At 45.6% G+C, this 25,967-nt stretch overlaps 1 protein-coding gene across 1 annotated transcript in view; it reads right to left on the bottom strand.

The window, feature by feature from the left end:
* LOC129488252 (aldehyde oxidase 2-like) overlaps positions 1–24,332 on the bottom strand; it is an 80,308-nt gene extending 55,976 nt beyond the window's left edge. The window contains 12 exon segments of the mRNA XM_063644892.1: positions 318–469; positions 4,915–5,007; positions 6,848–6,990; positions 7,361–7,362; positions 9,129–9,209; positions 11,518–11,607; positions 13,892–13,953; positions 16,805–16,931; positions 18,340–18,448; positions 19,723–19,819; positions 21,306–21,390; positions 24,279–24,332. Of these exon segments, the coding sequence (XP_063500962.1) occupies positions 318–469; positions 4,915–5,007; positions 6,848–6,990; positions 7,361–7,362; positions 9,129–9,209; positions 11,518–11,607; positions 13,892–13,953; positions 16,805–16,931; positions 18,340–18,448; positions 19,723–19,819; positions 21,306–21,390; positions 24,279–24,332 (1,095 nt within the window).
* Between the last annotated feature and the right edge of the window lie 1,635 nt (positions 24,333–25,967).

Genomic DNA, 25,967 nt, shown 5'->3' with positions numbered 1-25,967 from the left:
TATTTTTTGTATTTTTAGTAGAGACAGGTTTCACCATATTGGCCAGTCTGGTCTTGAATTCCTGACCTCAAGAGATCCACCCGCCTTGGTCTCCCAAAGTGCTGGGATTACAGGTGTGAGCCACTTCTCCCGGCCTATAGTTGTTTCTTAAATATTTTTATTACATAATGCTTATTAATTTTAAGCATTTACTGCGCCTGTTGCTTCAATCTGCTGAGACCTTTTTGCATACTGATTCTGCCAATGCATATCTCAACATTTCAGTGAGGTTCAGAAATATGTGCGCTGTGCCCAGTGGTTGAAACCAGGGAACATACCGCCATATTCCGGATCTGCTGGCCTGCCAGACTCCTCAGGTGCTTCAGGAGGGCTCGGTACGTCTGTGTTTTCTCCTCTGAGAGCTCAGCTATCCTCTCAGCCAAGATGTCCTGCATCTGGGCCAGGCTGCAGCCAGCACCTATTGTCAGTCCTGGAAAGCAACTTGTTTTTACTGGTGACATAAGAGGAGCAGTTGAATTGTAATCATGGCACCAGGACCTCAGTGTTTGGCCAGTGCAGTGAGTATCCACATTGGCTCACAGAGAATCGCTGGGAACTCAAAAACAGCACAGATGCCCCACTCCCAGATCAATTCAATTAGAATCTCTGCTGCTTTTTTTTTTTTGAGACAGAGTCTTAGTCTATTGCCCAGGCTGGAGTGCAGTACTGCAATCTTGGCTCACTGCAACCTCCACCTCCCAGGTTCAAGCAATTCTCATGCCTCAGCCTCCCAAGTAGCCGGGATTACAGGCACCTGCCACAGCCCCGGCTAATTTTTTTTTTTTTTTTTTTGATAGTGTTTCGCTCTTGTTGCCCAGACTGGAGTGCAATGGCGTGATCTTGGCTCACCTCAACCTCCGCCTCCCAGGTTCAAGTGATTCTCCTGCCTCAGCCTCCTAAGTAGCTGGGATTAAAGGCATGCACCACTATGTCTGGCTAATTTTGTATTTTTAGTAGAGACGGGGTTCCTCCATATTGGTCAGGCTGATCTTGAACTCCTGACCTCAGGTGATCCTCCCACCTTGGCCTCCCAAAGTGCTGGGATTACAGGTGTGAGCCACCTGCCCGGCCTAATTCTGTATTTTTAATGGAGATGGTGTTTCACCATGTTGGCTAGGCTGGTCTCGAACTCTTGACCTCAAGTGATCTTCCCGCCTAGGCCTCCCAAAGTGCTGAGATTACAGGCGTGAGCCACTGCTCCCAGCCTGGATCTCTGCAGATTTTTAAAAGGCTTCAAGGTGTTTTTACGCAGCCAGAGTGAGATCCCCTGGGCTGGTCCACATTCTTCTTTTGATAGACACGAGGAAATAGAGGCTAGAGAGAAGGAATGACAGCAGAAACTTGCAGGTGGCAGAGCTTACTAGAATTTTCCATGAACTCCTCCTGACTGATTGTGGTGAAGCTATGCAAAGTTGCTTTGTGATTAAGGGGGATAAATCGAATGGTATTAAAATAAGTCAAAGGTCATTCAATTCCCCAGGTCGTTGTCTAAAATCTATAATGCTTGGATTTCAGGTTTTGCACCCGATACTCAAAATCTTCAACAATCAGTTTTGTGAGGGGCACTGGTCAATTCGCCCATGCAAGGAGCTGCCCCAGACATTTATATTGGGCGTTACTGGGTATGAGGAAGTTGGGGGCTCCTGGGAAGGGTCCAGGGAAGTAATGGGAGAGCATCTAGCAGGATCGAAGTAATGTTATTTGCTAACTGGCAAGGAAATAATTCAAAATTTCAACCAACTTTGGAGCCATAAGTTGTGAGGATTGGCAGGATATTAGCATGAGCTTCAGGGTTTTTCTTCAGTAAGGATGAAAGGGTTCAAATCAGTCTTCAAAAGTGAAGTAGTCACCCAAACCCCCAGGAGATGAGTTAGGCGGCCTTTTAAAATTAATCCTTCACACCCTGGGGTTTGCAGAATGAAACGCTAACGGAGAGTGATTTGACATCACTAGCTGGGCTGGTTCTAATTGCAGTTAGTCTGTTTTTATCAGGTTGGGCTTTGATTTATCTCTTGTTGACTAATCTTTGAGAATATTTCACCCTTCTACATAGCTGTATTTTATCAATATTAAGAATGTACTTGGCATGACACCTCCCCCACCTTGCCAGCATATTCATGCAATACCCCATTGCCTCAGTAATCTCAGCTAATTTAGTTGATGAGGGAACCATGAGCTGCTCCTTGTTATCCTTATGCTAAACAAATCTAAACTATCCCTCCCCGCTGGAATGTCTCAGCCTGGAGTTCTCACCCTGTTTCTGTTTTAGCGTCTCCTAAAATGTACTCTGTAACAGGGGATCTAATTTCATCCCAGACCCATCAGTGATGGTCTGTTGCTTCCTTATCACAGGTTTCAATGGAGCCTGTTCTTTAACTTCTGGAAGGTCCTGGCCTGCCTTATCTTTGCAGGAGTGCTAGGAAAACCAAGCTTTTTTTTTTTTTTTTTTTGGTTATACAATTCCTTCTCCCTAAGGAGAAGACCCAGACCCTTATTAGTGGAGGAGAAACCAGAAACAAAAAGACATAATTATTATTAAGGTCAGAAGCATCACATAGACCAGCATCACCACTTCTTATTTGACATAGATGGAAAAGGGCAGTTCAACCCCAGTGGGGATTGAAGTATCCCTGTCTGCTCTATTGCCTGAATCCTCATAAGCGTTCACACACAGTTTGAAGCCAAATAATTCCATTTCCATTGCACACATCACCACCTCACCTCATGCTAGGCACAACACATCTTCTGCCAGGCTATACTGAGAACATTCTACTTACTGTGGTTCTATTCATATTTTATTCCATCTCTGGTCACAAAATCTAGCTTTCTTCCAATGCAAGTGAAAAGAACTTCAACTTTGATTCTCAGAAAGGGCATTTCAGTGGAACTCTATGCTTTTCAGAGTTCATGGGTCTATGGGGTAAACATGCAATGACTTTCTGGAGCACTCACTATACTAAAGATTTTGAGAAAACAAATGTATACTGAGCCAAACATGTAGGTGATATGGTTGAGCATGCAGACCTTAAATGTTTAAGTCAAAATTACAGCTGTGCAAAAATGTATTTCCTGGGTGTGCTGGTGGGGAACACATCTGGCTCCAGTGCATCCCACCCCCGCCAGTGTCCTTCACTCATCTGGGACTTAGGAAAAGTTCGAGAATCGTGGAAACTTTCCTGCAAGCCACTAGAGGGTACTCATGCTTTAATTTTAAGAGCCCTAAAGGACGGTGCATTGTTTGTTTTAGCTCTGCTTTGCAGAGACCAAACTGAGCAGTGAACTCACATAGCTAATTGGACAGGCTGTGGGGTGGACCTGAGGGGTGGAATGGCAGTAACAAAAAGAGTGTTGGTCAGGCACAGTGGCTCACGCCTGTAATCTCAGCACTTTGGGAGGCTGAGGTAGGAGGATCACCCGAGGTCAGGGGTCCGAGGCCAGCCTGGCCAACATGGTGAAACCCCATGTCTACTAAAAATAGAAAAATTAGCTGGGCGTGATGGCAGGTGCCTGTAATCCCAGCTACTCGGGAGGCTGAGACAGGAGAGTCGCGTGAACCCGGGAGGTAGAGGTTGCAGTGAGCTGAGATGGCGCCACTGCACCCCAGCCTGGGCAACAGAGTGAGACTCCATCTCAAAAACAAAAAACAAAAAACAAAACAAAACAAAACAAAAGAGTGCTGAATTGGGAGTGGGAGACCTTGTAACCTCACCTCCAGCCAGACTAGGGACCTTAGGCTAGTCTACTTTCCTTTTGCATCTTGGCTTCCTCATTTGTAAGATGAGAGACTTGGATTATATTGGGAATTAAATTAGGCTCTGAAGGGCCTTCTCAGGGACAGATAAGGGTGGCTCAGAGACAGGGAGGGATGGTGAAAAACCTTTCTCCTCCTTCAAACAGATCAGTTTATTTTCATCTTCTTATTTAATATTTGTGTGAGGACAGGGTTGTGGTGCTAAAGAGAAGTTTGCAGATGCGGCTAAATGATGCCTGGGGTAGGGTTGGGCCAGGGCCTCCTGCCATCACCTCTGCTTAGTTAGACAGGTGGTCTATGTGTCCAGCTGTCCATTCTGCCATTCCCTCTCCCTCTCCTTTCACTTCTGCCCACACCAAGATTTCAGGTAAATCTAAGCACATTCTTGTTTTTCTAAATGGCATTAAGTTTTGCTACCTGAATTGTCCCGAGGCTGAAGCTGTGAAACCTTGGTGCTGAGCAAAACCAGGAAGGATCCTTTCCCTTGCAAACAGGTGGGGTCAGGCCAGGGAAGATCCGGCTTGCTGATGTGTGCTGCAATCTAGTTTGGCTGGTGATAATTAGCGGCCTAGAAGGTGGGACTTCTGGATGGCAGTGATGCCACCATGGCAGATCCCCTCTCCTGTCCCCCACTGGCCCTCACTGAGTCACCACAAACACATGGTGACCTACAGTTCAATCTTGACAAAAGCTTTCAGTTCAGTTGCTCTGCCTGTTTCCTACGTTAAGGAAGTCATCATTACACTGCGTCCCATTGCATTCAAGTTCCTGTCCTGCTCATTCATTTTTTTTCTGTTAATTCATTGATCAGCCACTGACTGAGTGCTTATATTGCATGCACAGGACTAGGAGCTCGGGGGATGAAGAAAGGAGTAAAATAAGATTCCTTTTACTAAAGGGTTTGCCATGCATCTCAAATGCCAAGTCTTGTGTGTTTACTTCCTCCTTTGTGAGTTCTGCCTTGCCTGATATAGTACTCCGCACTACTCATTTAAAAAATGGAGAATAACTGGAAATATACAGGAGAAGACAAACAGATGAGGAGGTTCTGAGTTGTTTGGCAAGTGTTAGTTTAGTGCAGGGATCGCCTCATTGACATCCTACTAAAAACACCAGGAACTCACCATCACTTGTTTTTGTCAGCATACTCAGCTCAGAGATCCTTGCAGGAGAGAGGAGAACTGGATGAAAATGTCCTTGAGATTTCATTGCAGGTCCTGAAGAGTAGACACAGTTAGGAAAGGGACAGTTATTTTAGAGACAATTAGGAAAGAGAAAATGCCTTTTTTCGTGCATTGATATTTTCTTTTCTCCTTTTTTTTTAAGTGGAGACGGGGTTTTGCCACGTTGGCCAGGCTGGTCTCAAACTCCTGACCTCAGGTGATCTGCCCACCTCGGGCTCCCAAAGTGCTGGGATTACAGGTGTGAGCCACTGCTCCAGGCCTTGAAATTTTCTTACAGGAGATTCAGATACATTAGAGATTGACAGTAAATGTGTACGGATGTGAAAGCAGTGGTTGTATACCCCTGCCAATTAAATTTATATATGTATGTATCTATTTATGCACTATGTCCATATAAAAATTGGAAATAGGATAAGATGCTTTTTTTTTTTTTTTTTTTTTTGAGACAGAGTCTCTGTCGCCCAGGCTGGAGTGCAATGGTGCAATCTCGGCTCACTGCAACCTCTGCCTGCCAGGCTCAAGCGATTCTCCTGCCTCAGCCTCCTGAGTAACTGGGATTACAGGTACATGACACTGCACCCGGCTAATTTTGTATTTTTAGTAGAGATGAGGTTTCTCCATGTTGGTCTGGCTGGTCTTGAACTCCTGACTTCAGGTGATCCACCCACCTTGGCCTCCCAAAGTGCTGGGATTACAGGTGTGAACCACCATGCCTGGCCAAGATGCTCTTAAAACACTCCTGCACATAGTTACCAGGAGATATATAGAAGAATATTTGTAATGCCAAAATAAGCTGTTCTCCAGCAATATAATGGATGTCAAATTGCTCCATGTTCATAGGATGGAATAGAGCGCAGCTACATGCAACAATACGGATGCATCTCAGGTCAAGTATGTTGAACAAAAAGCAAATTGCAGAGGAATAATACCCCGGGATTCTTCTTCTTATTATTGGGAGTGGGAGACATTGCAACCTGACCAGAGGTCAGGACTCTCTCTCCAGTCCATTTATGTGAAGTTCAGAAATATGCAAAGCTAAACAACATATTGTTTAAGGATTCAAATATATGTGGTAAAATTATAAAAATAAGGAAGAGAATGACCAACACAATATTCAGGCTAATGAGTACCTTCGAGGAGGAAGGGAAGGAAAGGGGATGTGGCTTGAGAGGGCCCACAGTGGTCTTCAAAGTTCTTGGTAAAGTTTGTGTTCTTAAAGCGGATGTGGGGGGTAACTGAGTGTGCACTGTATTGTTAATATCCCTATACATATTTTATAAAATTCTTACTATATTTATTCAATATTTAACAAAAACAAAAACGAATAAGACAAAGTAAATGATAAAAAACCCTCTAGGCCGGTCGTGGTGGCTCACGCTTGCAATCCCAGCACTTCGGGAGGCCAAAGTGGGCGGATCATGACGTCAAGAGATCGAGACCATCCTGGCCAACATGGTGAAACCCGTCTCTACTAAAAATACAAAAATTAGCTGGATGTGGTGGCGTGCACCTGTAGTCCCAGCTACTTGGGAGGCTGAGGCAGGAGATTTGCTTGAACTTGGGAAGTGGAGGTTGCAGTGAGCTGAGATCGTGCCACTGCACTCCAGCCTGGGTGACAAGAGCGAAACTCCATCTCAAAAATAAATAAATAAATAAATAAACCAAAAAACCCCACAAAAAACCCTCTAATACTTTCCTCCCACATCTCTGGGGTCCAGGGTATATGCACATCCAACTTTGGAGACCACTGGCTTTATTATAAAGGATGAAGTTTTCATCCCTAAAAAGTAGTTTCTGTAGACTGAGAACAGAGTAAGGGACAGGAAGTTCAGCCCAGCATTAAGGGTGGAATGAGAACTGGGTAATCACTTACCCAGTGAGGTGTTGTCCAGAATGAGAGGGGCTTCGGGGTGTTTCACTTTCAGCTCCAGGAGATCCTTGAGGGTCCCAGGGGAGATCCAGGTAACTCTCTCTCCATAGAAGGTCAGCGTTTGTTTTTCTGGATTCTCTGCCATCCTTTAAGGGCAAATGACAAGTATGTGTGCCCGTGTGCACGCGTGTCCTTCTGGCTTATCCAAGGCCCCAGGTGGAGACGTGTTCCTCTGCAGAGATGTCAGGGGTTCTGGGGTGCACTTGCCCAAAAAAGATAGATACTCACTATACCCATTGGCTAATGCCTGAATTTTCATAATTGGATGGCTTTCTGGGGACAAGTAACAATATAAGCTGGCACCTGTTATTGGCCATTCAGTGTGGATTAATTTAGCATAATTTAGTCTTATGGCTTTAAAAATCATAATTACACTAATGCTTCTAAATTAATATCTTCAGCCTGGCTTTTTCCTCTGAAATCCAAGCTCATATCTGAATGAGTACTTGATGTTACCTCTTAGACGTGTAATAGGCATCTCAAATTTAATATGTCTCTGGGACTGGCTTAGAGCTATAAAGGTAAAAAATTAATATGTCAAAAACTGAGCTCCTCATATCCAATCCCCTTCCAAGCCCCCAAAGAGAAATCCCCAAAAGGAAAACTCCTCTGTTCCTCCAGAGGTCTTCCCCATCTCTGTAAATGGCCATTCCATGCTCCCAGCTGTCCAAAGCCCTGGAGTCAGCCTTGACGCCTCTCTCTCTTCCACCCTCACAGCTTATCCACCAGCAAATCTTACTGGCTTTTCTTCCAAAATACATCCCGAATCTACTCGCTTCTCACTCTTTCCACCCGAGCAGACTGGTGCAACCACCACCATCTCTCAGGATGGCGCTAGTCCCCTGACAAGGTTCATGCTCCTTCCTTTCCCCTCTGCAGGCCATTCTCAATAGAGCAGCCAGAATGATCCTGTTACCACTTCAACTGGAGCACGCCCCTCCTCTATCCAGCCTGTTAGCTTCTCAGCCCACACAGAGTAAAAGCCGAGCAGCATCAAGTCCAGCATGGTCTGCCCCTGACAGCTCCCTGGCCTTCCCCTCGCTCACTCTGCCCCAGCCAGGATGGAACACGCTCTGCCTCTGATCAGGCCCGGTGTTCTCCTGCCCTTGGGGCCTTTGCATTTGCTGTTCCAACAGCCTCGATTGCTCGTCTCCCTCTTCGGCTGGGAGGGCTAGCTCCCTCACTTCCTTCCAGACTTTCTTCAAATGTTATACTCTCAGAGTTTTCTTTGGGTAGGATATCTAAAATTGCAGCTCCATGCATCCTATCCTTCTCTGCTTTATTTTTTTTTCTCCTTAATACTTCTCAATCACTAACAGATTGTATCCTTTCAAAAATTATTTATTTTTTTTGGGAGGACAGGGCCTCACTCTGCTGCCCAGGCTGGAGTGGCACGATCTCGGCTCACTGCAGCCTTGACCTCCCAGGCTCAAGCAATCCTCCCACCTCAGCCTCCCAAGTAGCTGGGACGACAGGTGAGTGCCACCACAGCTGGCTAATTTTTTGTAGAGGCTGGGTTTCGCCATGTCTGGCTGGTCTCTAACTCTTAGGCCCAAACCATCTGCCTGCCTCGGCCTCCCTGGGATTACAGGCATGAGCCACCGCACCTGGCCACACTATATCTTTTCTCTATTATTTTGCTTATTATCTGCCCCTCTCACCAGGTTACAAGCTCCTTGAGGGCAAGTGTTTTGTTAGTTTTGTTCCCTGCTGTATATTCAGTACCTAGAACAGCGTCTGGCATGTTGCTGGATGGATAAATACTGGTGGAATGAATAAACAAACACATTAGAACCCCTTCAGAAATAGGTGTTTGATAGAATAGGACTGCTGGATTTCTGCAAAGAAAGATGCTGATGGGAGGAAGGTTGAAAGGTAGAGGCGTCTCCTGGAAGTGTTCCTTGGGGTCAATGTGCTGGAATGGGCCAGAAGACCAAGGAGAAGCTTAGCAGTGCTGTGTCTCCTGGACAGCCACTAGTGACACATTCCAAATGACAATGATGAGAGTAATGAAGAAATCATTTACAAAATCGCCACAGCGGAGGCTTCAGGGAATGTGCCAGGGGTCAGGCAGGGCGTGGCGGGGAGGGAAGCAGTCATCTTCATCTGATTGAATATTTCCACAATTTGACAATTTCACGGGAAGGAAAATGGAAGCTTTATAAAACCGAGTTTATAACTAATGATATTTAAACGAGTACGTAAAATATCCAGCTCATCTTACCAAGAGTTCTGGGGGAAATATGAGCTCCTGGGTTGGGTCCAAGGAATGAAACTCCTCTTTCGCAAATAACTTCGTGCAAATCTTTATAAAAGGAAGAAACAGATGGCTCTGTCAGCCCAGCTCAATTGGAAACAGCCTTATAATTCTTTATAGGAATTAGGCAACAGGAACGTAGTGATAACTCTCCTAGTCTCCCTGGACAGGGAAATAGTTCAAACCAAATAATTTAAAATAGGAATCTTGTTTTAAGAGAAATACTGATTTGCCACTAAGGCAACACTAAAGAAAAGAGTATTCTATGAAATACTACAAAGAGTATTCTGGAAAACACCAAGACAGTCTATGAAAAACTATGAGAGGTTAAATAAATTAGGGAAATCCTCTCCATTGTGCCCCACGTGCCCACGCATAAACACACACACACACACACACACACTTTGACTTTAATAACATTAGTTAACATTTATTAAGTGCTTGCATTCCAAATGCTTTTACATGTAATTTATTTAATCTTCACAATAATTGAATAAAGAAAGTAAATTATCTCCATTTTGCCCTGTAGGAAACCAAAGCACAGTGAAAAGTTACCCAAACTGTAATCGTGTCTGAATCAGATCTGTTTTGGCTTTTGGAAAACACTTCTTGCCAGAAGAACATTCCTGAAGAGGTAAGGAAAACTAGCAGAGAACTGTGGAGCACAGAGGTGGATGTGGGTGTGCTGGAGAAGAGAATATATTGACACGAAGGGTAGACAGATCCAGGTTCACTCACTCTGAGGTCAGCACTCTAACCTTTCCAATGGAAAGGTCCTTAACTTCTCTAGGGATTAAATGAAAATAACCCATATTTTGAAGGGTAATTGTGATAATAGGTAAAATGACCTGATATTTGTCCAACACTTCCCCTCTTTTTCTATCTCTCTGAGGTTTTCCCAGGCTCCAGAAAAAAATAAAAACACTTGTAATTCTTCCTTGATAAGGTTCTTAGTAGGGCCACAGGTTAGGCATTTCAGGACCACATCTGAATGATCTGTTTTTGCGTTAGCTGGCATTAGAAGCATAGGCAGTGCCTGAGGGCGATAATGTGGTATATATCTAAAACCTAGAAAAAAGTTTGTGCTGGGGAATTAAAATATAAAACAAACATAATAATTGAAGGCTGAGAAATGAAAAGTTTTCTTAAACAGATCCCAGGCCAAGACTTAACGACTACCCAAGTGGGAGATCTTAACACCGCTTAAAGAGAAGGGGGAGCTGTCAGGCAGACACCAGGCCTCACGCGGGTCCAGTCTGGTGGAAGGGAAGGGTCTTCCATGACGCAGCCCATTAAGGCTATGCAATTGCTCTGTGTCCATGCTCACCAAGCAACCTTCTCATTGTAATTTGGCTTCCTAGTGTGTTTTCCTATAGGGAAAGGATCTGTGGCTCAGTGATGGCAAGATCCACTTTATAATTGTGTTTCTCTTCATAAATGAGTATGGGGCTCATTCCAGTTTAAATGTCATGGTCTTTTGAGTTTGGTTAAAGTGAGTCAGGTGGTCCCTAGAGCCCAGTCATTGCCCAAATAGAATTCCCGAGACCACAAAACTGAGAATTGACTTTAGGATATATTGACCCCAGCAAGGCACTGATCCTCTGTGAAGTGGTTGTGAGGGGTGAAGCCCCCTCCCTTGGGCAGCATTCCTCTGTGTCATGGCACACTTTCTTTAGACCCAATTAAGGTGACGGTGGGAGCCAAGAATGGGAAAAAGATATGTGTGAAGGATAGAAACACGCGGGTTTGTCTCTGGTCGCTCTCAGATTTCCTCGCTTACTGGGAGCTGATTCTGTATTTTATCCTGTATTTCAAGTTCTCTAAGTAATATCTTTAAGAATTTGGCAGTGCCGTTTTTTTTCCTGGAAAGGAGCGTCTCTCAGGGAACAAAGCCACAGACCGGAATGTTTAAGGCTGGACTTCCCGGCTGGGGAGCCACTGACTCTGTGTGAGTCACTGTGTGACTGTGGACGGCTCCTCAGCCCTCTGGGACTGCAGCGCCCTCTGTCTACAAAGGAGGAGACATGACAGAAGACGGCTCTGCAGGGGCAAGTACAGAATCCACTTCCACCTGAGAATGCGACCCATCCAGAGTGGGCGGAAGTGCTTTGTTTCTGGTCTGAGTGTTTTTGTCTTCCTGTTGTTCCAGCCTTTCTGACTACGAAGGGGAAAGTCGGAGTGTGGGCTTTGATCACCACTTGCCGCAGCTCCCAGAGGAAAAGAGCTTTATTTGCACACGCGCTTCGGACAGCTGTAAGCAGAGAATGACCATGAAAATAAGCAAGCACAGTTTCAACACTGGGTCTGCATTAAGCAAGACTCACAGTGAGCAGACAAAACAAACAAAAGGACTCACTTCATTTTTCTTGCCAAGTGGGGAAGAGTCATTTTCTCCCCAATCCAAGCAGCATTTTCCCGTTCCTTTCTGTTGACAGCTATTTGACTCCTAAGAAGGTGAAGTGCCTTAGATGAAAAACTTTTGAGTAGGTAAATAGGAATGTGCCCTGAAAGGTTGGCAATTTAAATGAGACTTCAGACTTTTTAAGCCACTGTTGGTGGTTTCTTTTGGAACACGGATAATCACAAGGTCTTTCTTCTTTGCTTATTTTTAAGAATAATACATATAAAGTATATACGATACATAATTTGATAGGTAATATACAAAATATATAATATAAAATGATAATATAGAATATAGAGAGGTGTAAAAGAAATCAACTATCATTACCCTATTCCACTGATAATGTTTCACATTTGGGATTGTATTAGTACATTTATATAGTACATAGTATGTGAACATTTTTGTTCATTACACGTACAGCTTTGTGTACATATATGAATTTTTAGGTTAATTCCTAGTGGAAAATTAATTGATAGATGCTTTACAGGGCAATATAATTTATAAGAAGAAAAAAGAAAACCATTTTAGAAACCAGATCTCCCAGACATTTGGGATGTGGATGGAGCTGTCTGGGGGTGAGCTGACAATGAGTTTTAAAGCAGGTTTCCATTTGCCGGCTCTTCCACTTCCCATTTCTTCCAAACTTACCTCTTGTGTCTTCTTCCTTGAGTAAGTTCTCCTAAGTTCCTAGCATAATACTTTCTTCCAGACTCTTCAGTTCTTTGTCTCTACTTAAATGTCTTGAGCTGCGATCTTTCCGATTTTATCCAAGAAGCAAAAACAGCTGGACCAAGCAAGCAGCACCTGTCTTACTCAAAGCTCTGAGAGCTTCCACGGTGCACCATGAACCAATAACGGAAAAAGCCAGCCATCTCTTGGCCCACTCGATATTAGCCTTGTGTATTCCCTCTGAGACTGGGTTGCTTCACCCACTAAAGTCCTGTAAGACATGCTGGCTACCAGGTTGGGTGGCTGACCACATTTTGGCCTTTATCCCCAGAGTCTGTGTGCCTGGAAAGGTAGATAATAACATCTGTATCCACAGGCAAAGAGACTTCCTTTAGCTTTTTTCGTTTGTATTTCACAAGTGCTTTTTCACTCTACACCAGCCATTTGCTGGGCTTACAAGCTATCTCATTTACTTCTCAGCGTGTTAACTTTGGCTGCCTCAGGTGGCAGTAGACGTCTGGGAAATGCATGCACAGGTGACCTGCCTGGTTCTAGGACACAGGACATACCTCCTGGTCTACTTCTGGGCCCACCTCTACGATTGTGGAGCCTCAGCAAAGAGTGCAAACAAAGGCCCCCAGCCTGGTGCCTGCTGGCCTTCTCCTCTACCCTGGCTCTGTTCTGTGCTGTGAGGAGCCTGAGCACTGCAGCCTGAAAAGCCAAGCTCAGTCTACTCCCTCCACAAACAGCTGCTCCTTGGCCACCCTCTGACCTAGGGGTGCAGACACTGCTGTTATGATCTGCCCTAGACAGACTCAGATAAGAGGCTTATGTGTGGTCTAACAGTGGGGTCAAGGCCATCCATGGAGAATGACCTAGAAAAGGGGTGAAGTTTCAGGTGGGGAAGTCATCCTGGTGCCATGAAGTCCCGAGAATCGCTGGAGGAGGACCAGAGAGGGGTCCTCTAAAGTATGGGTCCCCCTTTTTTGGGCCCAAGGCCTGTACTGCCCACATTCATCCTGCCCTCAGCAGAGAACCACCAGATGTGCCTGTCTGGTCTCCCTGTCAAACACTATTCACATGTCAATGGCATCCTCAATGACAGCAGTAACTGTTTATGGAACTCTTACTAAGTGCCAAGCAAGACTTATATGATTTTCTCAAGAGCCCAGTGAAGAATCCCCATTTTGTAGGGGAAACTCCCTGTGCTCTTGTACTTGGAGGGAATTTTGGGTTCCACTCTATATATTCAGCTTCTTGTCTGCTCACACCTTCTCAGCTGGTTGGATTCTGGAACTGACCTTGCCTCACCAAAGCAAACTCCAACCCCTTGCATCCTTTGTCCCTTTGGGTTTGCCGATGCCCTCTGACTTGCCTGTCCAGATGCTTTGCTGAACTAGTTACAGAAAATGTCTGGACAACTGGTTGGATACGTGACTTCCCTCTGTGGTTTTGACTGGACAACATCAAAGGTGTCGCAACGTTCCCCCAGTCCTCAACAAAAAGCTAAAACTCCAGTGAGTTGGTTGGAGCTAACTCAGTAGGTCTCTTGACAGTCTGTTGAGATGGTCTAAAAAATTTTAATTCCTCTGTTCCTGGCCTTGATCAGCTGTCATTGTCATTCTTGCTGCATAAGGTGTCCCCACAGTCACCTACTCACCATGCAGAAAGTCCTTCCACTCTCAAGTATTGGCCGATACCCAGTGCAGTGGCATAGATTACCTAATCAATCAGAGAAGAAGCATGGTTGTTAGTAGGCTTTGTATTTACTGGCTTCTTTTGTCTTTTGAAAGTTAAATAGATGTAGCTTTTTTTTTTTTTTTTTTTAAAGGGGTCTGGCAATGTTGCCCAGGCTGTATTCAAACTCCTGGTCTCCTACCTCAGCCTCCTGAGTAGCTTGGGCTACAGGTGTGCAGCACTGAGCATGGTTCCCAGCTTTTTTAAAAGGATATTTTAACATCTGCCAAGTGGTTTAATGCTTTATTCCTCTACTTGGAATATTATCCTGCCCACTACCTCAATTCCAGTTTTATTCTTTGTCTTAAAGATGATAGCCGAGTTGGCGAGCTCACTTTCTTCATCTATTAATTCATTAATTCGATGTAGGTCTATTGACAACTATATTTCAGATACTAGGTAAGATAGCGGGGATCCTCACAGAGAAAACCTAGGCAGTTTCTAAGGCCATCATGCCTTGGATGGTTTGTCAGTGATGCTCCTCGGTTGCTTTTAGATTATTACATCAGAATCTCCTGGGGGCATTTTTAAAAAATGCAGATTCCTAACCCTGCTCCAATTCTCCTGAATCAGCCATTTAGGGGTGGGCCCAGGAATCTGCATTTCAGAGGTCTGCAGGTAATTCTACTGCATGGACTTTCCATTCTATTGCTGTTTCATGTAATAACATTTGAGAACCTCAGGTTTCCAAAGATGAAGGCCTAGGGGGTGGGAGTGAAAGAGAGTCAGTGTGGAATAGAGTTCATCTGGGAAGGCTTCACAGAGAAGCCTGGGCTTGAAGGATGAGCAAGCTGTGGATTGGTAGAGAGCTGGGGAGAGGCATTCTGGGTTCTCAGAGCAGCAGGCACAGGTGCAAAGGAGATGGGGTTGGGAGGCGACTGGCCTGCAGGGAGCCATGGAGAGTAGGAGGAAGCATGAGTTAGGGAGGTCAAGTAGTTGGACTTCTCTGAATGCCTGGTGAAGGAGGTTAGGCTTGGCCATGCTTTAGGCATAAGGAGCTGCTGAGGGATCTCAAATAGGAGAGGGACCTAAGGAGGGTGGGGAAGTCCACCAGCAGCTGGCAGATTAGGGGAGTGTGCCTGTGCTCCTGATCAGCTCTCAACCTAAGAATTTGTGTATTTAACAGATAACTTGTTTAGGGATTATTAACACCTGAAATGGGTGTTTATTGATTCTTCAAAAGGGATATGATTATAGATTCCTCTTCAATAACTGAAACCCATTGCAGATTTTAAATAATTCTTTTTTTTTTTTTTGAGATGGAGTCTTGCTCTGTTGCCCAGGCTGGAGTGCAGTGGTGCGATCTCGGCTCACTGCAACCTCTACATCCCAGGTTCAAGCAATTCTCCTGCCTCAGCCTCCCACGTAGTTGGATTACAGGTGCACGCTGCCATGCCCCGCTAATTTTCGTATTTTTAGTAGAGATGGGGTTTCGCCATGTTGGCCAGGCTGGTCTTGAACTCCTGACTTCAAGTGATCTGCCCGCCTTGGCCGCCCAAAGTGCTGGGATTACAGGCATGAACCACCGCGCCCGGCCTAAAGGATTCTTTTGGTATGTGAAGGGCCATGTTAGGGGTTGAGTTATGTCCCCCCAAAAGACATGTTCAAGTGCTAAACCCTGGAACCTGTGAATATGAACTTATTTGGAAATAGGGCCTCTGCAGATGTAATCAAGTTAAAATGAAGTGATATTGGGTTAAGGTAGGCCCAATTTGATGACTGGTGTCCTATAAGAAGAGGGAAATTGGGACACAGACACACGGGGGAGAAGACCATATGAGGATGGAAACACAGATTGGAGTGACGCATCTACAAGCCAAGAAATGTCAAGGAAGGAAATGCCATTGTTAAGCAGCAGAAGCTAGGCAGGGGTGAAGAAGGCAGGGGTGAGGAAGGCAGGGGTGAGGAAGGCAGGGGTGAGGAAGGCAGGGGTGAGGAAGGCAGGGGTGAGGAAGGAAGGGGTGAGGAAGGCAGGGGTGAGGAAGGCAGGGGTGAGGAAGGAAGGGGTGAGTAAGGCAGGGGTGAGGAAGGCAGGGGTGAGGAAGGAAGGGGTGAGGAGGGATCTTCCCAAAGACCCTCCACAGAGAACATGGCCCTGCGGACGCCTTGCTATCAGACTTAAAGCCTCCAGCGCTGGGGGAGAATACATTACTGCTTTTTTTTTTTTTTTTTTTTGAGACGGAGCCTTGCTTTGTTGCCCAAGCTGGAGTTCAGTGGCTCGATCTCAGCTCACTGCAACCTCCGCTTCCCAGGTTCGAGCGATTCTCCTGCCTCAGCTTCCTGAATAGCTGGAATTACAGGCAAGCGTCACCATACCTGGCTTATTTTTGTTTCCCCATGTTGGCCAGGCTGACGGGTTTCCCCATATTGGCCAGGCTGGTCTCGAACTCCTGATCTCAGGTGATCCGCCTGCCTTGGCCTCCCAAAGTGCTGGGATTACAGGTGTGAGCCACTGCGCCCGGCCCATTTCTGCTATTTTAAGACCAGCAGTTTGTGGTACTGAGTTAGGGCAGCCCTGCAAAATGAATACAGGCCCTTAACAAAGGAAGCCAAATAAGTCACTGGATAGAAAATGGGGTGTTAAGTGGGTGGTGTGGAGTGTACGCACTGTGCTAGTTCTGTGCAGCCCGTTCCAAGCGCATGCTCTGATAAGCAGGGAGCAGCTTGACATTCTCTGCTCCTGGGTGCTGTAGCTACTTTAGAACCAACTGAAGCAGAGGCCTGAGAGGGGCTAGGATGACATTGGGGGTGGTGTGGAGCAGTTTCTGGATCTATCCAGAAACACACTTCCCACCTGGCCCTGGGTGGGTGGTGGGTTTTCTCTGTTTAGATTTACCCCCCAGGGCCTCCATGAGCTGCTCCTCCGAGGGCTGCGGGTGGTTCCTGAGCAGCGCGTACGTGGACATCACTATCCCAGGGGTGCAGAATCCACACTAGGTGCCGTGGCTCTTGGAGATCCGCTCCTGGAAAGACACATGAGTGGTTTCGGCTGTGCCTTCTTTCTGCCAACAACTCTCACCACACTCCACAGCCTGCAGTTCCCTGGCAATGGTAGAACCCACTCCCTTCCCTTTGATCAGACTCTGCCTGTGTTCCTTTCCCTAGGCTGCTCCTGGAGGAAGTGGCTCAGAAGCAACGTCCTATGATAATCATTTTCCAAGGTCAAGTGCTCAAATCCTTCTAATTGGGAATTGGTAGCATGCATCCGTACTATCAGAGTGCAAAGAATCCTCCGGAAATCATAAGTATAAACAGTGTGTGGGAGTTTCAAAAATAGTTTTCTCCAACACCTCTGCATCTTGCACAGCTTAGTTCTATGAGGCTACCTCTTTCTGATTAACTTGGAGACTGTTGATCTCACTTTGCTTTCTTCCTTAAATTCTTCTGTATTGGCACAAAGGGAGCTCTCCTTTCAAAGGTCTGAGATTTTGGTCCATGTCCTGGGTCGCTGCCATTTAAAGTGTCATCCATGGACTAGCAGTATTGACTCCGCTTACAGGAAATGAGGAACCTGAGGCTCCTGCTTCAAATCTCTTTACTCAGAATCTGCATCTTTAACAAGCTCCTGGGTGAGTCTTAGGCACATTAAAGTTTGTGTCTAAATCTGGAAGCCCTGTTCTAGATTGCAGAATGTAATGTAATCCTAGGATTTGGGTTTATCAACCTTGCCGTGAGCATCCTCTCTGCCCTCCTACTAGCCTCTGCTACACTCTGCTGGATCATTTGTCTTTGCTCATCTCCTTGGAGTTCGTTCTCCAATGAGATCATGTAGTTAAACGCAGAGGCCCTCTGGGCTCCCCCTGTCTAGAAAGACTCAGTGTTGGTTAATCCGGTCCTGTGACTCCTAAGCTCCTGTAACAATGTCAGAGGAATCGTTGTGCTCTCTGTCACCACATGCCACATTGCTCTTAAATCCTTACCTCTTCGTTCCAGCTTCAGGTTAAGATTCAGAGAAATAATTGTTCTCATGTTCTGGTGAAGTTTTAGATTCCTCTTACCCCCAATTCTGATTTTACTCCTAAGACCTCTGTGCCACAGGGAATAATTGTAAATTTTATTCTGTTAGCCTCAGAGACATTTTATTCTATGTGAAATATTCTTTGTATGATACCTATTCCAGACCATTAATCAATACTTCAGTAATTCTGCTTTTAATTCAAGCAGAAAAAGTGAAAAAAAAAGATTAATCAAATGTGGAAGGTGTTTTCAGTTTTCTTTTAAATAACTTTACAAATGTTATTACCCTGGTCGATAGGCATCCAAAGCTTCTACTTACCTGATCACAACCTAGAAGCCTCAGGCAGTATAGCCAACACAGCATTTGGCAAAAAGATAAAGTTAAGAAGTGAGAAAATTAGGATGTGCTCTTACCTGTACAGGGTGAAGCCTGGTTTTGATGCTTCCAACACCTTCCACGGTGGTGACAGCAACTCCATACAGAGAGCAGATGGGCATCAGGCTTGCGGTGATGGAGAAGTGTCTTCATATAAGAAACACAAGGAAAATCAAGGGGAGTAACACGGTCCTGCTTCATGGGGAAGTCTGGCACCAGGAAGAACAGCGGAAAACCTCCAAAGCCCATCATTGAGCTGAGGGGATGGGGAACTGGAGAGGTGACAGGGAAAGGAAGAATTTACAGTCCTCTCTGCTGACTCCGTGCTGTCTGTAGTAATAGGGATCCTTAAGGTGAACCTGGGCATTCTGAACTTCAGAAACACTTTCCAAGCCCAGAACAGACCCACCGGGAGTAATGGGAATGAACTTGGGTGTGGTTCATTGTGTGTGGTTCATTGAAGTGTGGTTGGACTTCATTGGGGCATTGACTTCATAACAAGCAAAAGGTTTTATCCATATGGACACATTTGGGAATTTTTTTGCTTCCTAATTTAAAACTCTCTGGATAAGGTCATTCAACAGTGTAGGATGACCTGTGTTCTGAAACCATCTCTTGATTTGTTGGGCCAATGGACTTGGGGGAACCCCAAGTTCTAGAATCTGGTCCTTAATCAAAAGATGAAATCTTGGCCCAGGTCCTTGCTCTGTAGGGCTGGTCCAGCCCTACTGTAGAAAGGGCATTAGCTGCTGGTGGTGGTGGCTCACACTTGTAATCACAACATTTTGGGAAGCTGAGCAGGCAGATTGCTTGAGATCAGGAGTTTGAGACCAGCCTGGGCAATGTGGTGAAACCCTATCTCTACCAAAAATACAAAAAATTTAGCTGGATGTGGTGGCAGGCATCTGTGATCCCAGCTACTGGGAGGCTGAGGTGGGAGGATCACTTGACCCTGGGAGGCAGAGGTTAGAGTGAGCTGAGATAGCAACACTGCACTTCAGCCTGGATGACAGAGTGAGACTCTGCCTCAAAAAAAAAGGGGGAAAGAAAAAGCATTAGCTTAAGAGCCAGAAAATGTGGGGTTCTAGTCCTTGTTCTATAGCTTACTAGTTGTATGACTTTGAACAAGTCACTTCATCTCTTTGAGCCTCAGTTTCTTCATCTATAAAATCAATGGCTAACCTACATTGGGGTTTCTTAACCTGGGGTGCATAGATGGGCCTTGGGGGATCTCCCTGAAATGGTGTGTGAAATGTGGTTAGTTTATGTGTTACCTGAGTAGATGGCTCACAGCTTTTATTGGATTTTTCAGAGCCATCTAAGATCCGTATACAGCAAGAATCTAAGAACTTTTCTTAAAGTTGTGAGCTAGGAACACCAGCAAGAAACAAAGTGCTGTCCTGGCTTCTGGGCTGGGATACCTTATCCTCCTGGACACGGGGTCATGCTTGGACACCATCACGGTGCAGGCGCCGCAGCCTCCTCTTCCTCAGGCGTACTTGGTTCCTGTGAGACGTACTGGAAGGGGCGCAGTCAAGGAAAAGATGCCAAGGAGAACATTTGCTTTCAGTATAGCTGCCTCCCTAGGAGGTCACTTCTGAGGAAGGTCTTTTGGGGGGTGAGTGCAGGTCTGAGAAGCCATTCACCTGCCTTCAGGTCTTAGTGTGACACTGGGCATATTAACCTCTCCCTGCCCATTTTCTCACAAAGAGGGAGAAGCAATAACTATTTTATCTTCACAGGCTTATTGTAGGCGTCTTGTAGGATAATGGGCGTAAAGCCTTTTGAAAAATCCTATTTTATTATAGGGTATTCTTATATGTCTTCTGAGTTTCAATCACGTAATTGGAAGAGAGGAAGGTTATTTTTAGCAACTCAATTTGTGTTGCATTTGAAAGCAAATTGGTGAATTTTTGGAGGAATCTTCTATCCCTATTTACAGATCCCACCAAGTGTCTCTCTGCTGTGGCTTGGCCCAGGTCCAAGCCCAAACCTAGGCTCAGCCCCAGTCCCTTCTCTTTATTCATCCTTCTCCCTAACTGTGGTTTATTTCCATGCAATTTATAGAATTGGAGGTAATTAACTATACTGGCCAAAAAGATTTCAGAATGCCCAACTGTTTACTGCTATTGCTTGTTTTTTTTTTTTTTTTTTTTTTTTTTTTTTTTTTTTTTTTTTTAAACCCTAAGGCTTATTCATCGAAATTGAGTCAAAATTTAAAATGCTTATCAGACTGGTGATGTAAACGAAGGGGGGGCTGCACGTGACTGGTGAGCTCAAGCCCCTTAGGAAAGGGCTGGGAACAGTCCTGCTCAGCTCTAAGCAAGACTGTTGCCATGTGGGGATGGCTTTCTCCCCATTTTTCAAGAGAAGCTGAAAAATCTTGATTTTAAAAGATATGAAATTTTCTAATTTCTAAACATCAACAGCCAGTTAAAAACCATGGGCTTTTAAACAAAACTTGTCCAGAAGCCGATTTCATCAATTAGTAATTTCTGTCATTTATTTATTTTTGGTTTTCAGAGAACTGAGAGATTCATATTTTAATTTACTAATTAAAATATGTTTGCTATTAAGAGGATCTATATTCCAGAATATGAAATGGCAGGGAAAACCTAGGGTAAGAAGACACATGTAGGGAAAGAAAATCTTTCCCTGTGATACAGGTTCTCACTGAATCTGGGGAATTTGGTTTCGAAAAAGGGCAGGGCAGATGCAACACAAGCCTCTATTACATAACAACCCTGGTGGGGCTCCGGAAAGCCCGTAAGGGAATTATTAGTGCTGAAATAAAGAGCTTAGCTTCTATTTCACTACATTATCAGATATAGGAAACTCTGGGGAAACTTCATCCTCTCCAAAATAGCCTGATTAACCTAATAGCCTTAAAACCACGGCCAAAAGCAAATAGAGAGGAAGAGCCAAGGGGGCTGACTATTTGAATGGAGACATTGGTTCATTCTCATAATTCTCAGCTGGCCTAAGTGTTAAGGCAAACACAGACACAGCCAGGACTTTGACAAAAGGGTCCAGTTCTTTCGTAGGAAGGTCAGCAGAGTCCCTTCTGGGTCCACATTCCTCTCTATCACCTGTGTTGGGAACAGAAGAGAGATGATTATGGGGCTTGAATCTGTGACCCTGTGGAACATCTGTCGAAATCTGTTTGATTTAGGGATTGAGGTATAATAGGCCTGATTTCATCTGCACCTGTTTTTTTAATGCTCTGAGGGCACATGATGTTCACACATGTTAACAGGACAGAAGACTCACAGGGCAAGTGTGGCAACAATGCTGTGATATATGAGTACAGCCGGGACCACTGCTGTGTAAAGATGCCTCTGGGAGCATATTATTCATATTTGCTCCACTATCTATTTTTGTGGAATCTTCCAATTCAGCCTTGAAATATTTCAAATCTGGGAGGGACTTGGATTGTGTGCATGTGTGTGTGTGTGTCTGTGTGTATGTGTGTGCATGTGTGCGTGTGTGTGCATTATGTGTTTGTGTGCACGTGTGTGTGCATGTATGCAATGAAGGGTCCTGTAGGGAGGCAAGCTGGGTAGGCAGAATTCCGGCCCCCCTGAGATCCTTCTGGTTGGGAATGCATTTGCCACAGTGGGAGTCTGAAGAGTGGTAGGAAGAGGAGATGGAGAATTGCTGCTGTCCTGGGGAGGCCCTGGAGCCTACCACTCCCCTCAACAGCAGTGGGGCCAGTGGTGAGACTTGATGACCCAGGTGGCCCCGGTGGACACTAGCATCCCCCCTGCCCTTGAAAAGTGGAGGTTTGGCTGGGTGCAGTGGCTCTTGCCTGTAATCCCAGCACTTTGGGAGGCTGAGGCAGGTGGATTACTTGAGGCCAGGAGTTCAAGACCAGCCTAACCAACATGGCGAAAACTTGTCTTACTAAACACACACACACACACACACACACACACACACGAGCCGGACATGGTGGTGCATGTTTGTAATCCCAGCTACTTGGGAGACTGAGGCATGAAAATCACTTGAACCCAGGAGGCGGAGGTTGCAGTGAATCGAGATTGCACCACTGCACTCTAGCCTGGGAGACAGAGCAAGACTCTGTCTCAAAAACAAAACAAAACAAAACAAAACAAAACAAAACAAAACAAAACAGAAAAGTGGAGGTTTTAGCAACAAGGAGCCTTCTTTGGTGCCTCTTTCCCATTTGCTTATTTTGGGATAGTTCCTTTGACTTTGTCTCAGGGTGTCCTGCAAACACATTTAGCCATTCTGTTGCATTGGAGGAAAGGAAGATACAGTGAACTATCCATGTTAGGGTCTTCCTTTCTCTCTAGAAGTAAGACATAAACTTTTGTAGATCTCAAAGAATTAAAAAAACAAGGAAGATGCATCCAAGCTGGGATGTTAAAATTCAGCTGCTTTCTGGATCTCCAGGGGATCCGAATCAATGGAAGAAGAGGCTATTCTCTGCCTGCCTGTACCCCCACTGCTGGTCCTTTAGACAGATGGATTGACAGTGTGGTTGGATGATTTTTTTTTTTTTTTTTGAGATGAAGTCTCACGCTTGTCCCCTAGGCTGGAGTGTGATGGCACGCACTCGGCTCATTGCAACCTCCATCTCCTGGGTTCAAGCCATTCTCCCACCTCAGCCTCCTGAGTAGCTGGTATTACAGAGGACTGCCATCATGCCCGGCTAATTTTTGTATTTTTAGTAGAGATGGGGTTTCACCATGTTGGCCAGGCTGGTCTCGAACTCCTGACCTCAGGTGATCTGCCCACCTCGGCCTCCCAAAGTGCTGGGATTACAGGCATAAGCCACCGCACCCGGCCGGATATTTTTGTTGTGTGACTGACTCCCACCCCTACCACACCCTCCTTGCATTTCTTCTAACCCTTGACTTATTCCCTGTTCTGACTGCAGCTACTTCACTCTGGGCTCATGGCGCAGAGGGGATGTGGAGTGGAAAGTAGAGGAAGGAGCCTCCTCTGACATTTGAGTCTCCAAAACCTAGGCCAGTGGGTCAGGCAAGTAAGGATACAGACCCTTGAACGACAGTTTTGGAAGAACATATGGCAGTTGCTGGTTATGGAGTCTGCATACAGGAGAGTGGGTCAGAATGGCAATGATGAGAACTTTAAGGCTCCTTTCTTGAACTAAACTCTGGGGTTGGGGGTAGACAATGACCAAGCCCTGGGGCTGAGGGTCCTTAGGGGAGAGGTGACAAGACCCTAGAAAAGCCGTGTGCCTTAGGAGCTGCAGAATGGTTCATTTGAGAGACAGACAGGGACTCAGGAAGGGAAGGACCTGCAGAGGGCATAGGGTTAACTAGGGGCCTGCATGGGTGGATGGTCAGGACTGGAGGGAGGATGCTGGGACAACTGGCAATGGAGAGTCCCTGCCCTTGTTATACAGGCTCCAAAATGGAGCTTAGCTACAACCCAGGGAAAGCAGGGTACTCCAATCGACTGTGAGGACATTTTAGCCAATTCTGTATGATGAGGACTCAACAGAAAAATTAAGTTGATAAACAAAAAAACAAAAAAGGTCCCATTTCTTGTCCTCCTAATTTTGAGGATCATGATGTGTCACCAGATAAAGTGTGTCCATGGATCAGGCCTGGCACCAGGTGCTTTGCAAGGTGGGTTCCTAAGCAAGGAAAGATGCAGCTTTCTTTACATCTTTATGATAGTCCTAGAAGTGGATTCCAAAAGTGAGGACTCCAAGACTCAGGGAGGGGAAGTGGCGTGCACAACATTGTATAGTAAATGGCGAAGCCAGATTCATCCGACACCAAGGCTTTACTGCATCCTCCCCACATTTCCAGGAGCTGAGCTCTGGCTGAGTGGGAAACAGGTCACATTAGGATGGCTTTCTAGTACCTGGCTTCTTGCTCCTGACTACAGGGGCTCAGCCCAAATGGGCCACAAGAGCTCCCCTCCAGCTCGTGGTTTCCTGCTGCCTCTGCAAACCACGGCAGGAATGCCCATCACTTACCTTCCTCCTGTTCACGAAGAAAACCAGCTCGTCTGATCATGATGCACAAGGCATTGCACCTGTAAATAGGCTCTGCTTTACAAGACAAGGTGGGAATGCAGTTTGCCCCAGCCACAGAATTGAGTGGTGAGGATTTAGGTCTAAGCAACTAGAATCTCTCCCTGTGTAGAAGCAGGTGGCCTGGAGCCTCAGGAGCACAAGAGGTGGAGACTTCCTTGTTTCACAGCTTAAGTCTAGGGCCCCTGTCTAGTCCAGCCTCTTAACTTGAGCCTCACTCTGCCTCCCACCAATCCTGACTTTGAAGCGGACTCAGTACACAGCCCACACCTCTTCATGCTTTTTCTGAAGTTTGAGGGCGTCAGCATGAAAACCATAAACAACAATCTAAGCTTAAGCCTGCTCTGCACACTGCCTCAGCCCTGGGAACAGACCCTGGATGGATTTCACTTTTTTCAAAGACAGAAGTGGGCTTTCTGAGACCTCCCACTTTGCCCAACTTTTTTTTTTTTTTCTTTTTCTAATTTTAGCTGCAGAAATGTCTCCTCATAGGAGGTCATATGATCAAATCCAGTCTGTGCCATAGTTGAAGTGGAGCTGTGGGGTGCCTTCCTACTTCCTCCCCACCCCCAGAATTGTTCCACTGGAAAATAGTGATCTAGTTAAGGCAACCACTGTACAGATAAATAAACCGAGGCCTAGAGAGGTGAGATTGGTAGCTCAGAGTCACTCAGAAGTAAGTGGCAAAGCAGGAACTAAAACTGAGAAATTTGGCTTGTGACACCTGTAGAGTGTATAAACAGAATCCTTGATTTAAAAAAAAAGAAAACCCACCCAGGTGTGGTGTGGCTCACACCTGTAATCCCAGCACTTTGCGAGGATTGCTTGATCCAAGGGAGACCACCCTGGGCAACATGGCAAAACCCTGTCTCTACTAAAAAATACAAAAATTAGCCAGGTGTGGTGGCACATGCCTGTAGTCCCAACTGTTCGGGAGGCTGAGGCAGGAGGATGACTTGAGCTTGGGAGGTCGAGGCTGCAGTGAGCTGTGAACACACCACTGTACTCCAGCCTGGGTGAAAGAGTGAGACCCTGTCTCAAAAAATAAAAAAGAAAAATATCATGTTTGTTCTTTATGAACATCTCCAATTAGATATCTGTAGATAAAATCAAGCAGTTCTTATTCTTTCAGCTGAAGTAATGCCTAGTACTTGTCCTCATGTATGGGTGAAGCAAGTAGCTACTTACGTGCCTGGCTTCAGGAGAGCTGGCAAGACCACTCTGTTCCCCAACACTTCCTTGACCAGTTCTTGGAGCCCTGGCACCATCATTAGAGTCAATCTTTTGTCTTCAGATGAGCATTCACTGTGTGGCAGTGTATCTTTCAGGCCAGAATGGCAAACACCTGGCATCCTCTTGATCTGGCTAATTGAGGACGGTCTTCTCATTTTCCCCTGGTCCTGATGTGGCTTCAGAATCCTTCCTAGAGCTACTCCTCAATGAATAGAGTTGGCAGCTTCCAAATTTCTTGACAATTCTAATGCCTAGGTGCTCAGGCATTCCAGTTTTCATGCACCCGTGGAGACGAGTGTTTACACACATGCCTGTGTGTTGGTTTGAGTATGTATATGGGTGTTTTACGTGTATTAAACAGTTGCCAAATACATCTGCAACAGTCCTGTGAGAAAAGTT

This window comes from Symphalangus syndactylus, chromosome 8 (assembly GCF_028878055.3).
Source record: "Symphalangus syndactylus isolate Jambi chromosome 8, NHGRI_mSymSyn1-v2.1_pri, whole genome shotgun sequence".
In the NCBI taxonomy this organism is placed as follows: domain Eukaryota; kingdom Metazoa; phylum Chordata; class Mammalia; order Primates; family Hylobatidae; genus Symphalangus; species Symphalangus syndactylus.
Note: the sequence above shows the minus strand (reverse complement) of the source record. Positions and strands in the feature narration are given on the sequence as shown.